General features: G+C 40.5%; 1 protein-coding gene across 1 annotated transcript in view; it reads right to left on the bottom strand.

Annotated features, from left to right (window-relative positions):
* Positions 1–368: 368 nt before the first annotated feature.
* The window catches only part of ARHGAP15 (Rho GTPase activating protein 15), a 319,965-nt gene continuing 307,616 nt past the window's right edge, over positions 369–12,717 (bottom strand). Inside the window, exon 13 of the mRNA XM_082483158.1 lies at positions 369–1,653. Coding sequence (XP_082339284.1) covers positions 1,470–1,653 — 184 coding nt within the window. The 3' untranslated portion in view covers positions 369–1,469. The remainder of the gene's footprint in view (positions 1,654–12,717) is intronic.

The following is a 12,717-nucleotide window of genomic DNA, read 5'->3' on the forward strand; positions in this document are numbered from 1 at the left end:
TTTCTTGGTGTTATTGTCTGCCTGTGTTAGTATCCGATAAAAGAGCTTGCTCTTAGTTAATGATCAGGCCTCGTTATATGTTTGTTCCCATAAATGACCGCTCTGAGGAACAACCTTTGCTGAATAACCTGATATTTTGCAAAATGATGCTAAGTAAAAACTGAAATAAGCCACGATCTGCTGAGGTGATATTGAAGACGTATCTCTCATGCACAGCAGACCTATGCATTAATCCTATGTTTTGGGGTCTTTAATTGCTTTAAATATTTGCTTCTAGATCTGTGTTTCACACATCTTATTTACATGGTTTATTTTTCATTTTATGAACAAATCGATAACCAGACAGACTCTTTACCACACTGGATTAGTTTTATTTATTCTCTTTGAACTTGATTAAAAAGCTGTCAAACATAAGTCTACATTTTATCAGCAGAATACTTTTACAAAACAGGGTAGGAGATGTGTATAGCTGGAAACATACATTTCAAAATGAAACAATATTTGATATATTCTAGACAGTTACCCTTTTGTTTATCCATGACAACTGAAACTAACCATCAAATGCATAAATTGATTCAAGTCTAGCCAAGTAATCCTAAGGGCATATGAAAAGGCTTTTTTTTAAAGTTCTTTCTAGATGAATTTAATGTAGTTCACCAATAAAGCATCCTCAGGAGCACAATACAAACGCTACAGAACATGAGATAGCTGGGGAAAGCGGGCAGATGTACAGTGTGATGAAGAATCAAAATGGATGTTACATTAAAATGAGCAGTCATGCAATGTCTTCATCTCATGTACTGCATTTAAGTAAAAATGCCAAAGTTCCGATTTTGGTTTTTCATTTTTTTTTTTTATTTTTTTTTTTTCTAGGCACTGTTATGCAAATAGTGACATTCTGGTGATGTGGTTGTTGTTTTTTTTATTCGTTTAAAAGTATTAAATGTAATCTTTTTTTTGAAGTCCTGGGGTAGGAAAATTGATTATTCATCATGCCTTTAACTTTCACTATATATCAAAGAGAGAGGTAAATTATACTCAGATTAGCTACAAATGATCTGGTATCACTGTTTTTAATTCATTGCCTTTAATATACATATTTTAATCCATTTTCCACAAATCTCCTCAATTACTATTTGTCTTTCTGTGCCGTTGCATATGTTGGTAAACAGCATTTTCTATGGTCTTTGGCCATATGCTGTATGCTCAGCTTGCAAAGAAAGTGACACTTGGAGTGCTAGCATAATGAAACTCTCAAAGGGTTAATGCAGAATACATATAGGCAAATGTTGACAATATTTTTTATTCCAATGTTTGAAAATTAAACACAAAATCATCATTAAGTTTTCACAAAATGAGGCATCTGTCACTTGAAAGAAAAAGAAATATTTCAGAAATATGTTTACAGAAATGTAAAAATATTAGACATCAAGACAGATGTGAACGTTTTCAATAACAGGCCCTGTCTGTCAGTCTTCCTCAGAGCCGAAGATCTTGCTGTACTCACTCAACATAAGTTCAACTATCTGATTTTGGTACAGCATGTGGACTGCCATGTTCCCTGTCTCCTTTTCAGGTCTAAGGAGTGTTGGTCCAAACACAATTCCTAAGCTTTGTGTTGACATAAGATTCACGGATTCCTTGGCTGCTATCCTGTTGACGAAAGGAAAGAATTGGTTAAAAAAGAGGGATGTCAAAGGAGTCGCTGTTGCATTTGAAGTACATAGAGGCACTTTTTACTGATTCTTCTAACAGGGGTGTGTGTTTGGCTATCTTATCAAAAAGAAAGAAAAGAGGGAGGGAAGAGACAACTTCTGCCAACTTGACAAACAAGGACAGGAGAGTCAGCCCCAGACAGCCAGACGTGCGCGGGGTGGAGGTCTACGGCCCCATTGACAGGACTTTTATATCAGGACACTATTATATCTGGTGAATGAGCATTAGTTGATATGTGTGCTATAAGGCAATAATTTCTGAGCTCATATATTTGGATACCAAAAATAGGCATTGCCCTTTACGCTAAGGGAATTGAGCAATTTTGGTGTCAACAGTTTTGGTGGCTCCAGGGAGAAGCTTCCCTGCTTCTCTTAGCATGGTCTCCAGCACTGAAAGAGTTGGGAAACCAAAAAAAGCCCCTTAATATAGAGCTCATATGAAACACATTCCTTCTGCTAATTTAAATCCAATAAAGTTAGTATGGTCTGAAATGGATTGTGAAATTTATATAACTAAAGACTTTTGCATGCCTTATCCTGACACAAAGTTTCTTGAAAGACGCTGAGACCACATACCTTAATGAGATGACTTAGAAAATAATGGTAAGGATTATAACCTTTGATATCTTTATTACCCACAAAATTACAAGAGGAGGACTATTATTATTAAAAGTTGATCTTATGTCTGTATTAAGACTTAATATTCTTGTGGAAATGACATTAAGGATGGAGAAGTCTGGCCTAAGAACAATATAGGTTTAATGGATGGAGTGTAGGTAGGCAGTTTCGCATAAATCTCTGCAGCGGTGAGTATGAACTAAGTAGAAATCCATTTCCTTCCACCCTCCAGAATATATAATATATCCTAGGTTGGTAAGACTAGTAAATGATACATATTTTATAAATAAATTACACAGCTCTACCAAGGAATGCGAGCTAAAAGTAACTTTAATATGTAAATGTTTGAATTTATGGGTGCTTCCTTAACCTGTTAATTTTAACTTAAATATTCCAAGTAGGCTATTGAAGCCAAATTCTGCTTTTCCCCCGTCTCTCTCATTGTCACTCATTTACCTTTTTAAAATCCAGACAGCAATTTAAAAATCATCATAGTTGTCTCTGTTTTCACATACTTGTTGCTGAATTTACAGCAAGCTACACTATAAGTGAGAGAAACTTCGTAAGACTGATGGGTACCATCGCTTAAAAAAAGGTTTCTTTCATGTTAGCAGGTGGGTCACACAGCAAAGAGCATCTTCTAGTGGATTTCTGCCAATCTTGTTGTTTATCACGTTCCTTGAACATCAACGCTCGTGTTTTTTCCCCACATATAAATAGGAAGCATTACTTAATTCTGCCTCATATTTGTAACTGTGGCGTCCATTGCACAAAACGCTCTCCATATGGCACTAATCAGATTGGCTTAATTATTAGTTTCTTAAAATATAACATCTTTATTATAAATTTAAAAAATAATTATCTTTCCTCTGTGGTAATATTAACATATCATCTCTTCTCTTAGGAGTTCAGAAGGTCTCAAAAGTTAGGAGCTTTGTTGCCAAATGACTATGTGGGCTTCTGATGGACATCACACATCTTTATGACAATTAAAAATGTTTTTTATAGGGGTGGAAAGGTTGTTTTCCTGCCACTTACGCAGAAGCACATACATTGAGCTTGTGTCCTCCCTGTGTGAAGAAGTCAGTTTGTGTTGAGCTTGTTACATGCCAGAAGTTGGAAAACTGATAAAGTATTTGCAGTTAACATCAGCATGGGTAGAGATGCTGGTTCACCAGGGGAAAAAAAAACCATAGTCAGCAGTTGTATCTTGTGTAACTTTAGAGACCACCAATTTAGCATCAGCCATGGCTTTGCAATGTGGTGGTGGTGATGATGGACAGCATTGATGAAGCTGGAGGAGAAATACCTTTCAGGAAGCAGGAGGCAGTGGACCATGAATGAGCAGAATCAGGGTGAAAATAGTGGTGGCAGAGCTCAATTTACTGAAGGGAGAGGAGGGGTCTGACTTCCTTTATCTGTAGAACTTGGAGCAAGATGTTGTGGTCCTATGTTTCTGATATGGACACAGAAAATCGAAGATGGATGGACAAGCCTTCTGTCTTTGCCATCTTTCTGAAGCAGACTAATTCCCCTTGTTTTTCCTGGAGATGCCGTGCTGCACGTGAAGTCCTGTTTGAGTCAAGGCATTGGCTGGCACATGGTCTGTGGTTGCCCAGCTCTCAGGAGGTGAGGGTATGGCATGAAGCAAGGCAGGTTGCGCATGCGTGCATCGGTGATGGAGAGAAACTCGCTATCTGTTGTGGGTCATCAATATGGAGCGTGGCACTAAGAACATCCTCATATATTTGGGGCCCCTAAGCCTAACGCTAGTATAATAATTCTTGTATTGACAAAAGCTCTTGAAAATTCTTAATATTTTCTATCTATTCATGCAGCCGTACTTGTTTTGATGATCATAATAACAAAAAACTATAAACCAAGCAGTCCTGAAGACATGGAAAGTCTGAGTAGTTAAATAATTTGTGGTAAAATGCAGCTACTGGAGGGAAAAAAGGGAGGAATTCAATCCAGCCTGAATAAAATAATTACAAGTTTAGGACCTTATGCTTTTTTAAATTACAAAATTACCAATGAAATTCTATAACTACTATTTTTTTAATATGTCCAAAAAAGAAAAAGTCAAAGAAACCCAAAAACAAATACGCAAAATTTGAGCTACTACTGTAGCTGCTAAGTGAAATTGAGTCATTAAAAGAGAAAATCCCTAAAAAATGGGCAAGAATTCTTTTTTATTTGGCAAGAAAAAGAGCAAAAAGAGTGATACACCATTTACAACATAAAAAGTGAAAGGAAATGCCAGAGCTAGTTTTTGTCAAGCCCAAATGGAAGGAGCAATGATCCATCAATTTAAGATTATTTTAGAAACAATCTATAATCCGGTGCCACAGATGCTGGAACCATACCAAGAAACTGTTGGGCGTTATGCTGTGCAAGATTTTTATTTTTTTTTTTTTTTTCCCCAAATAAGTGAGCTCCAGGAATGACTTCAGTCCTTTAAGATCACAACTTAGGAGATATGCAGAAAATACAGTTCTCATTATTGATAGTAATGAAATTAATGATGTATTAAAACAGCAGAAGTGTCTGATAGGAGGGCTCCAGTGTCAATGGCAGATATATAAGCAAAAATACTTGGAATTTATGCTTTGGCTGTTGCTAAGGCAACTGTAAGCTGGAAAGCGTGTGACTGAGAGCAGGGCAACTCTACAGCTAAGAGGGTCATCGTATAGTGAGTTTGGTGCTCTACTTCCATTAAACCTACACTTTTCAAACTCTCTAAATAAAATCGTTATTAATTTTGACATTCGTAAAGCACACTGGATTATTACTTCAAACACGGTAGGTGTTGGGAAACGTTCTTCATCCATTTTTACTCCGTAGTAACTGCTGAGGAGGGGAAAGCGTTGCAACCGTGACTCTGATTCCTCGGCTTTTTTGCTGTTACCACCGCACATCAGAAATTAAAGTCAGCATACTTAGGGAGGAAAACCCCATTGGAAAGGGCACTGGTTTACTGTAAGCCGGAGGGTGTTTGAAGGTAGGGCTGTCCTCTGCCAGCCACACTGAGAACTGCTCAGTCTTGCTTTCTTAGCCCTTTTGAGCCTACAAGGATTTAAGTTTGCTCAATGTCAGGGGCGTTTCTACCCTTAGCAGAACTGGTTTTAGCCATGCCTGGTACTCTTTTACTGTTTTAAATTATATCTAAGGGTAACTTTTCAATAAAACAACGCCGCTGCTCTTCCATGAACTGGTAATATAGACTAAAAATTAAAGGGCAACACACTACAAAATAAGGAGGTCAGAAGAGTGAGAATGGGACTCCTGGTAAAAAATTACGGGCCGGAATGGCAGGTGTAGGAAATGCCATCCTCTGAATTCATGAGGAGTGAGGGATAAAAGCAGGTTTTGATCTTAGCAAAATACTGTCCGCTAGCATTATGCACAATATTTTATTTAACTAGGGAAGTCTCTGCCATGAGAGACAGAAAACAAGATCTAAACAGAGGCCAAGAAAGATTAAAGATGCATGGGAACAAAGACAACCCCCCAAAAAGAATTAAAAATGAGGTATTTGTGACATCTGTCCTCTTGGTATAACAAGTAACCTTACAGAATTAGGAACCAACTCCTCTCTAAGTGGATTATTCCATGACAGCCCATTTGAGCGGGTTTTGTGCCTTTGCTGAAGTGTGCTAGCAACCACTGTCATGGCCAGAGCTGCTCATCCCGATGGACAACGGGGCTGATTTGATATGTAAGTTCCTATGAACTACGTCTATGTGTTAAAGTCTGCGCATCCCATTATTATCCCAATAATTATCCTCAAATTAGCTAATATCTGTTTCCTATATATACTCGGGCATATGCAAATGTAATGTCTTAGCTTAAGGACTCGGCTCTGGGAATGGCTCAGCTGCCTTCAACTCAACTCAACTCAACTCAGCTGTAATGCTGTTAATGGGTCTTTACACTGCACTGTTATGGGGCATTTTTTACGCAGCAGCTTTCTGACTTTTGCTATTGCTGAGCTCCCAATCGGTTTGAACGTGTTAAAATTTGACTCTCATGATGAACAGCTCATAGCTCAACATTTTATGGTCCTCTCCTTCCCAAATGCTGGTTCACAGGAGTTAAAAAATAACAGGTATTACATACTTTGCTTTAGTGACAAGACATTTGGGAAGGAATCATCCAACCTTGAAATAAAATCTTTATTGAAAGCAATTCTACATCCATGCCAGTCAGATACATTGTATGATCAGAAGAGATGTCCCAGGGGAAAGCTCGGCGCAGTAGACAGGGTTGATTACTCGGACCTCCTGTCAGTTCTTAACTCATTGACAATGGCTGAGACATTCAGTACAACTTTGTTTTCTTTATTTGGAAGTAAAGTTAATATACTTACCTTAACTGTGCCAAATGTACTGGAAAATAACCTGATAATAAAACGTACCATCCTAGGAAGTGATAATGTCTCTGTGCGTATAAGCACGTTTTGGCAGGGCTTTTGCAGACGGGTTTTGCAGTGTGAGGAAGGCAGCACAAGTACAAAATGATGCACAGATAAACTATCAGGTTTCTTCTGAACGTGTTTCCTTTCCATTTAAGGCCTGCAACAAACTTCCCTGAGATACAGCATATTACTGCGCCATCATTTTCTGTTGTAAACTTATTCCAGCTCAGCTATAGTAGTCGTGCTTCGGGAAGAACTTAAGTGGGTTTTGGTACTAAAAAGACCACTGAGCTACAAAGTTTGGCTTTGAGAGTCCTCTTAAAACGCAAACAACAATAGGCGTCCTTCTAGAACAGGCTAAAAGGCCTTGCAGAGGTATCCACGTCCAGCGGGATATACCAGGCAGCAAAATACACCCGCTGTGGAGGACGGGTGCAGGTCCTGAGCACGAATTAACCTCATCTGGAGAGACTTACGGAAATAATTGGTGGTAAGTGAGCCCCTGATACCCTGAGCTCTATTTGCGTGAACTGTTCAACTCATTGCACTGCAACGTCGATAAATTTAAAACTTAGCAATAAATTGGGATTCTTGATATTTTATGAATGCAAACTAAACCTCATTATTATTTATATACTGGCTTTACGGATGGTTTGTTCAGTTACATTACAGTGGTGTTCACCAGCTGATGAAGCTAAGCAAATGCAAACATGATCAGTTGAATCCCCAGCTTGTTGTTTGTAAAGTCTGTATACCATGTTGGGAGGGCAGGGGGTGGGAATTTGTGCGTGTGTAGCTACAGCCTGAATTTTGTGCTTACAGAGGAGCTCCAAAACACTAAAACGTCTGTCCTTTTCAAAACGCGCCACGTGGTTTCTTCTGCAACAAATATACACAATTCAGGGATCACAGTGGACTAATAAAGTTTTAAGCTGCTTTCTTTTGCCTGTGTAAAACGCAAAGGTACTCGAAATTCCTGTTTGCTCCATAGGTTGAGTTCGAAACAATAGCTATCCAAGACTGGTAATAGAGAAACCAGGTCATGGCGTAGGATATGTTACAAGAGGGGTCAGAAATAGTTCAGACATACTTAAGAGCTTGCTTTTGCTGAAAATAGCCTCCATGGCTCCTGGCCTACAGAAACTCCATAGGCTTCCTGTGCTCTGCAGCTGTGGGTTCATATTACAGCTCTTTGGGAAAAATCCCTTCTCTTCAGTCGCTCTGGGATACAAAAACGAGCACTTGATGCTGTCTTCTTCTGCAGACTAGCCTTTAAATCTGACCGTTGGATAGCTATATATAGTATCTGGACAGCTGACAGGGACCCGGTGGAGAATGGGCTTCCTCAGGGGATCCCCCGCATATCTCACAGCACGAGCCCTTCCCTGGATGAACTGCCTTGGAGTCTAGCCCTCAATGAAAATAATAACTAAACTAACTCCGAACATCGGTCCGCAGTTGGCTGAATAGACTCTGAAAAGCTGAAGAAAGGCATTTCTTCTGGCTTAGCCTGGCTTAATAACAGCACAGTTCAAAATAAATTCTTCTCACTATTGGGTGAACTTTGCTACCTGTATGACGTCCCTTCTGAAGAACACGTGTGCTCTTGCCTTTGCACACACCTCATATAGTCCCCGTCTTGTAGAGAAAGCCCTCATTTTCCAGGTGACTGAAGCCAAGATGTAAAAGCACATTTAGATATCTAAAGGGACTCAGGCCTCTACAGGGGCTTCGTTCAGGAATGTGCTTTGGAGAAGTCCTGTTTATCCTTCTGCACAACGGGAGCTGTGTTCCTGCCTCCGCCCTTGGCTGTGGCTACATGAAGAGAGCGGAGTAACGTGGTACCTGCATCTCAGCCTTGGGATCATTTCTTTTTCTGGCCATCTCCTGCGTTAGAGAAGCTCCAAAGGCAGAGGGTGCACGCTGGTGTCCCAGCATGGCATGGACAGCAAAGGCAGGAGCTCATCTCCACCCTGTGGTGGCTCCACTGCAAGCCCAGTGTGGGCAGATGCTCAGGTCCCGATACCCCAAACCATGTTGTGTCAAAGTAATGGGTTCAGAATCTTTCCACAAAATCTTCCCTATTACTGCAAAAGTTCCAGGTCTCCCTTTCGAAAAACTAAACCAACTGGATGACCAGCTAAGGTCTTCCATTTACTGACAACCAGCTCTCTGTCCTCCTGGTTTGGCTTGGTTTCTAATTTTTTGTGTGTGAACACAAACTGGTGGTGACTAATGCTCATGAGACCAGGGGGAGCGGGAGATCCAACCATTCCGTGTTATCACAGTGCGAGTTGCTATTGAGCAACTTTGCCTGTTTGGGGACAACAAGGGTTGATAGGAGTCAGCTGAAGGCCATGAACTTCCCTAAGCACCACCTCAGACTCCTCTGGCTGCAGGTCCACACACAGGGCATTCATTTTTGTCTTCTGTAGCAGCCCCGTGGCGGCAGCATATATATCTCAAACAACAGCAAACCCCTCTTCAAAAGGCACACTACCACTGCAAGCACGAGCCTCTCCTTGGGGAGAGGATGGGAGAGAACAAAACCACCCGTGACAGATGTTAGGCAGATGCTAATGCACTTCTTAGAGGTGTTTGGATAGTGGAGTGATAAAGGCAGTGTGAGACTACATAGAATAATATATGTTCAGGCAGAGATATAACACATAGAGCCCTTAACTGTATTTTTGGCTGGTGGTGTAACTTTTGCTGTGATCAATTTTTTTTTTTTTTTAATTCTATTTCTGATCTTTTTGTGGAGAACAACTAGCTTATTGTAAAGACCAACCTGTCAGAGGTCCTGGAGCTGTATGCTTTTATGGCCTGTGTGGCTCAGAAAGCAAGAGATAGTTTTACATGAATAAAGCTTTAACTTTTTCAATTACTTAAATATTTTCGTACAAGAATGCCTGAAGCTACATTTCCTTATAACATTAAAAATAAAAAGCAGTTAGTAACAATCTCCCTTAAATCAAGAATTGTAAATATAGAACCTTTATCATCAGCACAGCACATCCAAAAATGTCTTTGTAAAATAAATCAAATTATATGAGTTAATTGATTCCAGGCAACATCAGCAACTGCAGGTGGAAACTGAATAACAGGATGTTTATTAATGAGGGACTATTAATCAAAATTGACAATATCAATTCCTGTTTCCTTTATTTGAATTCTACCTGCAAAATCCATGGACATACTTGCTGAATTTTGAAATAAAATTTAAAAGTAAAGAAAATGCTAATACTTGGGATTTTAGCTTTAAATGTAGGGCTATTTGTTTAAACAGCGAAAGGATATCCTAAATCCAATTTGACAGGCAATGCCAAAGATGCCAGTGGTAATTAATTAGCACTTAATTTAGACCACAGAACAACAGGATATGGAATTGGTGCTCAGTGCCATTTCCCCTTAGGCTTCATCTCATGAGGGTCAGGAGTATGGCTGGTGCATTGAAGGTCAGTAAATAAATTGGGGGAACACATTGACACTGGACTTTTCATGATAGATATCCTTCACCCTTATTACTGCCTCTGGCTACTGCTGATGAGAAAAGGACGGCAATTGTTCTGTGAAGAATGCCGTACACAGGCTCGATTCGAGCAAGGTAGCGTTTGAACTCACGCTTTGCACAGTAGCGGTGCTGGATGCTTCCTACGGGCAGAGAGCTGTCTCAACTTTGTGCCTGGGCTGGAAATAAACTTCCAGCTGTGGCACAGAGAGCTTGAGGAACTCTGGCAGGCGAGAAAATTCACTTAAAAGCAGTCCTTAAGTTTGCTAGATTTGTGAGCTTAGCTTTAGATTAAGCATAATTAAAATCAATGGAAGATTTTAAAGTGAGGTTAGAAACTAGGTCAGCAAGGGAAAAAGCACATCTCCTTATTATCCTCTTGTCTTTGTCTTAGTAATATTTGGTACTCCTCCACAAAGCTAAAGGCTCTTAATAAAGGTGGATTAATGTTATTAACAGCATTGTTTTCTGATGGGGACAGCAAGGCTTTGGCATGCTTAGTGGTGGACAAACAAAAAATACACGGCAAAAAAGTAGAGCCACCGGTTCTGCTGGTAACCCAGCTGGTTTTTAACTCAGTGTAAGACGCCACCCTTCTACAACACACCCAAAGCAGAGGGTATATGGGAAGCGCACAGGAGACCCTGTGGAGCATTGTTCGCAGATGCACATAAATTGCATTCTTTGGTTCAGATTTACTGGCAGAAAGATGATGAGAGTCAGTATTATCAGGTGATTCTGCTCCTCTACTCTGCTGTGGTGAGACCCCATGGACCTGTTGGAGCAGGTCCAGAGGGGGGCCACAGAGATGATCCAAGGGATGGAGCCCCTCTGCTGTGAGGACAGGCTGAGAGAGTTGGGGGTGTTCATCCTGGAGAAGAGAAGGCTCCGGGGAGACCTTAGAGCCCCTTCAAGTGCCTAAAGGGCCTACAGGAAAGATGGGGACAGACTTTTTAGCAGGGTCTGTTGCCATAGGACAAAGGGTAATGGCTTTAGACTAAAAGAAGGAAGATTTAGGATAGATATAAGGAAGAAATGTTTTACAATGAGGATGGTGACCCACTGGCCCAGGTTTCCCAGAGAGGTTGTAGATGCCCCATCCCTGGAGGTGTTGAAGGCCAGATTGGACGGGGCTCAGAGCGACCTGATCTAGTTGAAGATGTCCCTGCTCAGTGCAGGGGGGTTGGACTAGATGACCTTTAAAGGTCCCTTTCAACCCAAACTGTTGTAATATAATCCTCCCAGTAAACTTAGTGTGTCTGCCAGCCCATTACTACGCTCCTTCTTCCAGTAATCTCTACCTGTCTTTCCAAAGAGCTGCTCAGGTGGAAGGGTGTCAGCACTGGCACTGATACTCAGCGATGGTACAGCTTTCTGAAAGTGCGTCTTACAAAGTATACCCCACTACGCTTAAGTAGTCCAAAGTTCCACCATGGCCCACAGGATGATGAACAATGGGAAGTTGAGCAGTTACAGCAGGGAAGTTCTTCCTGCACATCCTGGATGTACTCCACTAGCACAGTTTTATCCCCTTGGTCCCCAGAAGGGCCGTCTGCATTGATATGTCAGGAAAACACTGAGTTAGACAGCAGTCTGTGCTCAGAAAATGTATTTTGGAAGCTCCAGGTTAACAGTTATTTTAACTTTCACTTCATCACACCCTTTGCAGCATCTCTCTCGACAGTGAGTGAAATTTTGATTACTGTTAAAGTCACTGACAAAAGTCCCAGTGACTGAGAGGCAGAATGGAGTCAGAATTTCACCCTATATAAGCTTAACTTTTCTCATTTTGGTTGATATCTACTTTTACTAAGTGGAATTACTGCTTTTGACTATGTTCAATCTATAACCTCTTGCAGCCTTCAATTATAGCCCTTTTGTGCTACAGTAATCCAGTTGACAGCAAATAATTCAGCCCTGGATATGACAGGTTTACTTTCTGACTTCAAGCCCCAAAGTGGCGATGGGCTGGAATTTCAACCTGGGATGCTGAGCTGTACACAGCATGCTCAGAAATGCATCTTTGCTGGTGAGTCTGGAGCTTCTTCTGCAAAACTTATTTTCTCTTAACACCACATTTTTTTTTGTCCAGTGTCACGAATAAATTATTCAGTTTTGTGAGACAGCCAGTAATTTTTGATGTTGAAACCAGAGGATGTGGCAGAGATTTCCACGAAAGTCAGAGAACAAACTCTCACCGAAGTTTTCCTTTTCCGTGAGCTCCTATATATGTAATTACTTCATAAATCACTTTGTTTCAAGTCTTTTTACATAATGAAAACCATTTTAATATTGGCCTGCTAATTGTCCCCACTATAAAATATCCCTTTTTTAACCTATATATCACCGTCTTGTTGTTTAAAATGAAAGCCTTTTTGCAGGGTTTTGCCCAACAGAGAGGATTTTATACGGGGTCTGACCTCACCCAGGATTCCTACTCTTTCAGGTTCAGTACT

This window comes from Vanellus vanellus (genome assembly GCF_965231255.1).
Source record: "Vanellus vanellus genome assembly, chromosome: 5".
Classification (NCBI taxonomy): domain Eukaryota; kingdom Metazoa; phylum Chordata; class Aves; order Charadriiformes; family Charadriidae; genus Vanellus; species Vanellus vanellus.